The sequence below is a fragment of the Merops nubicus genome, unplaced genomic scaffold (assembly GCF_000691845.1).
Source record: "Merops nubicus isolate BGI_N331 unplaced genomic scaffold, ASM69184v1 scaffold35172, whole genome shotgun sequence".
Lineage (NCBI taxonomy): Eukaryota > Metazoa > Chordata > Aves > Coraciiformes > Meropidae > Merops > Merops nubicus.
The window spans coordinates 30,158-34,416 of NW_008594898.1; the positions used below are offsets into that span (position 1 = coordinate 30,158).

At 45.9% G+C, this 4,259-nt stretch overlaps 1 protein-coding gene across 1 annotated transcript in view; it reads left to right on the forward strand.

Moving 5' to 3' along the window:
• EZR (ezrin) overlaps positions 1-3,990 on the forward strand; it is a 17,029-nt gene extending 13,039 nt beyond the window's left edge. The window contains exons 8-12 of the mRNA XM_008935902.1: positions 868-998; positions 1,702-1,862; positions 2,162-2,254; positions 3,186-3,437; positions 3,772-3,990. Coding sequence (XP_008934150.1) covers positions 868-998; positions 1,702-1,862; positions 2,162-2,254; positions 3,186-3,437; positions 3,772-3,936 — 802 coding nt within the window. The 3' untranslated portion in view covers positions 3,937-3,990. The remainder of the gene's footprint in view (positions 1-867; positions 999-1,701; positions 1,863-2,161; positions 2,255-3,185; positions 3,438-3,771) is intronic.
• Positions 3,991-4,259: the final 269 nt, after the last annotated feature.

The following is a 4,259-nucleotide window of genomic DNA, read 5'->3' on the forward strand; positions in this document are numbered from 1 at the left end:
GCTGTACCCGCTGGGCAGCGGTCAGTAAAGTGGTTTTCGCTTGGGCAAGGCCATCACCATCCCATATTCATAAGGCATGTGTGTGGCCCTCGAGCTCTGGCTCAGCAGGTGGACCTGGCACATCCTGCAGGCAGCACAATTACTCTTCTTGCTTGAACCTGTGGCCATGTAGTCTGCTGTCCTCTTTGCCAGTCTTGAGTGTTGCAAGGGAATGTGCAAGCAAAGGGTTCTTCTGTGGTAGCACACACCTGGAGAGGGCTTCTCCTGACTCTTAAGTGTTAGGATCTGAGTTGTGTTGGACTGTGGGATGGTTGGGAGCAAGGAAGAAACCTTCACTGAGAGCATGTTTGTGCACTGTGAGGAGAGAAGAGGGTACTGGGAAATCTCCTACAGGCAAGGAACAAGGATTGGCAATTCCATCGGACTTCTGCAACTGGCTGCATGTTGCTTACAATTCAAGAAATCATGTTGCTTTTCTCCTATATTTGTGGCTTGTCTTCATTCCCTCTGTGCTCTTGATTTTACACTTCTTTGACTTTCCTTGTGACATAAGTAACAAAGTTAAATCTCCCTTGCTTGAGCAGTGCAGAGTCCTGGTTTTCTCTTTCTGCATCTAGTAGCTCTTCAGTTTTCTAAATTTCTGTGGCAGAAAACAAAAATACAAATGTTTTTATGAAACAGGGTTTCCAAAACTGAGCAAAAATTTCTGAAGTGATGAAGGACAGGCTGTATGTATTTCTGTCTTCTGGCTCTTGTGTGGCAGTCACTTCCCATTGAGCTGCCTGGAGAGATGCCCAGCCAGATTTCTTGCCTGACTGTAGCTGAAGTCTGAAAGTGATCTTCAAGCGTGAAATCTGTTTATAACAGGCAACAACTAGAAAATGAAAAGAAGAAGCGGGAGACAATTGAGAGGGAGAAAGAGCAAATGCTGAGGGAGAAGGAGGAGCTGCTGGTGAGGCTACAAGAGTATGAGGTGAAGACTCAGAAAGCAGAGAAAGGTAAAGTACTTGTCCTGGCTGACCAGAACCATGTGTATTGTGCTCCACAGAAGGGTTATGTGGGTCATTGCCTACACCTAGCCTAAATCTGGTGGTACTGGGACCTCTTGGTGAGGCTTATTAATATCTGCCAGTAGGAATAAATACACACGTGTGTGCACACTGCTGAGATCATCTAAAGTATGAAAGTAGCATAAAATCTGCTGATTGCATTCAGGAAATGAAGGACACCATCTCTGTTTTCCCCCATTGCCAAGTGGGTTTGAGTAGCAAAGCCTCTTCCAGCAGTGAGCCTCTCAAGCACTTCTTAACTCCTAACAGATGAAGTACTTTGGGAACCAGTCTTTCCAGAGACACAGAAGGTCCTGTTTCAATGCACAGATGTGCAGATTAGAGATGGCAACATCTGGTCCTCGTGGTAAACTGTCAGTTAAGGGCAGCAGCAGAATCATGTCAGTGTTACAGACTTCAGTTAAAATATCTTGCAGAAGATTAAATTAGAAGCAGTCAGCCACACTGAATTCTAAATTCAACTACGTGGTGCATTGTGGTCATCATGACTTCGAGGTGTGCACTGAAGGGACATTGCAGGCCAGAGTAAAGTGCTTGTCATGACTTGTGCTGTTACCCAAGAGACTGTCTGTAGTCCCTTCGCTTTCACCAAGCTGTTGTGGGCTAACCATACTGATCTGCCTTTTTGCAGAGCTCTCGGATCAGATCCAAAGAGCTATTCAGCTGGAGGAGGAAAGGAGACGAGCTCAGGAGGAAGCAGAACGTTTGGAAGCTGATCGTTTGGCTGCTCTGCAGGCCAAAGAAGAGCTGGAGAGGCAAACTATGGACCAGATAAAGAGCCAGGAACAACTGGTAAGACCCAGTCATTTTCATTATAAGATTTACGGGCATGTTACTGTGCCCTTTGAGTAATACAAAACCTTGTTCTCCAGCGAAAGACACAGTGCAGTGGAGTACTAGGCCATGTGATGGCATCCTTGTGGCACTGGTTTTTATCTTGAGCAACCTACTTTTTTTGTTCTTGATGTTTAGTCTTTAGTACAGTGCAGTATAACACTCAGGTCTTTTCTCAGCCAACAGTGTGTTTGTTGTGTTTGGTTTTGTTTCGTTTTTTTAAGAGTCCTTATAATTCCAGTTTTATTGTTCAACAGGCTACGGAACTTGCAGAGTACACAGCCAAGATTGCACTCCTTGAAGAGGCGCGGAGGCGCAAAGAGAGCGAGGTTGAAGAGTGGCAGATCAGAGTGAGTATCTGCACTGGAGCAGAGCACGCCGCAGCGCTTAGCCTGGTGTGAATTCTCTAAATGTGTGGAGACAAATAGCAGCACACCAGCAGAGGAGGGCAGACTTGTGATGAACGTGCAATATGCCTGCAAAACACCTTTCTTCCACCTCGCCTTCAGTCTAAGTTCAAAATGGAAACCTGTATAAAACCTAAAAATGTGATCATCACCTTGGAGCCATGGAGGGGAAGGGACGCATGTATAAATGACGCATTTAATCCATGATGTAATGTCTGAAAACTTTACATCAGTCATGAGAAGATGCTGCAAATGCAGCCACACAATGCCTGGGTCAGGCGAGTTTAATCCTTTGATGCACTAAGCCCAAAAGTAAACCATGCAAGGCTTGGAGTGCCTGGTGCTCTCAGTGCCCTCTGGCTCATGCTGCAGTCCACACAGGAGGGCAGAGCCACTGAAGCAGCGTGGAAGCTGACTGCTTCCTGTGGAATTGCACTGAAATGGCAGCTTGGGAATCTTGAGAAGTTCCTGTGCTGTGGAACCCATATTTACAGCCTACAGTTCTTCAGATGGAGAACAGGAGGAAAAGAACTGTAGCTTCCTGCAGGACTATTTTTCCTGGACTGTGTTTTATTGGAAAAAGATTCTTTGTTCAGAGCCCCTGCAAATTACACAGTGGAGGACAGCATCACTAGCCAAAAAAAACCCAAACACACAAAAAAAACCTTTGTCATTAACTGTGTTCTCTTTACAACACCCAAAACCAAACACTTCTGTGTAAGACACTAACAGGCTGTTGGCCAAAGAGGTTTAATTCTCTTTCTTGCTTGTCCTAGTGGGTTGAAAAAACTGAGAAGACAAGCATTAAAGTGTTCATTAAGCTGGTTTAAAGCAAGAAATGAATTTAAAATATTTTTCACTCTTTTTCCCAAAGGCCAAGGAAGCCCAGGAGGATCTGGTAAAGACAAAGGAGGAGCTACACCTGGTAATGACTGCTCCGCCTCCACCCCCACCTCCTGTCTACGAGCCGGTGAACTACCATGTCCAGGACAACCTGCACGAGGAGGGATCCGAGTACTCGGCCTACAGCGCCGAGTTCTCCAGTGAGGGCATCAGGAACGACCGCAATGAGGAGAAGCGTGTCACTGAAGCGGAGAAGAACGAGCGCGTGCAGAGGCAGCTGAGGGTAAGACGGTGTGAGGAGGAGGAGGGAGTAACTGAAACTATCATTCCTAGAAAATGGGTCATCTCACCACTCGGCTAAGCACACAAAGCACAGTCATTGCTCTGTGTTCAGTTTCTATAGGCTTTTGAATTAAAGACAAGGTATCTAAAGACTTCTGTCACTGTTGAGGCTTAGAGATGACTTCTGTCACCCATAGCATTTATGGCAAGCACATGTTGTATCCGTGTCATGGATCTGGCCAGTCACCTCACCACTCCCAGCTCTCGCCAAGATCACCATCATGGGCTGAGAGCTGCTGGTGTGTCATCTGTACTTCATGTTCCTTCTGTTGCAGGCACTGACAGACGAGCTGGCCCAGGCTAGGGATGAAAATAAGAGGACCCACAATGACATTATCCACTCGGAGAACATGCGACAGGGGCGGGACAAGTACAAGACGCTGCGGCAGATCCGGCAGGGCAACACCAAGCAGAGAATTGACGAGTTTGAGGCGATGTAACGATGCTTGTGACAAGAAGGCAGGACTGGGGGAAAGGCAGATCTTCATGCTGTGTTCTTATTTGGGGTTACTTTGTTGAGGTTTGTTTTTGGGTTTTGTTGTGTGTTTTTATTTTTCTCTGAGGAGGGGTGACTGTATGACACTTCACAAATGTTCTCTGAACCCAGAGGTGTTTGAATCTCCCTTTTATTTCATACCTTCTATTAAATTTGGTATAGTTAAAAATTAATCTTACCACGGATCCTGGTAACTTGCTTATGCCTTTGCTTAGTGCCAAAAGGCCTTATGTCACATCTCTCTTTAAGCAAGACAAACTTTAATAG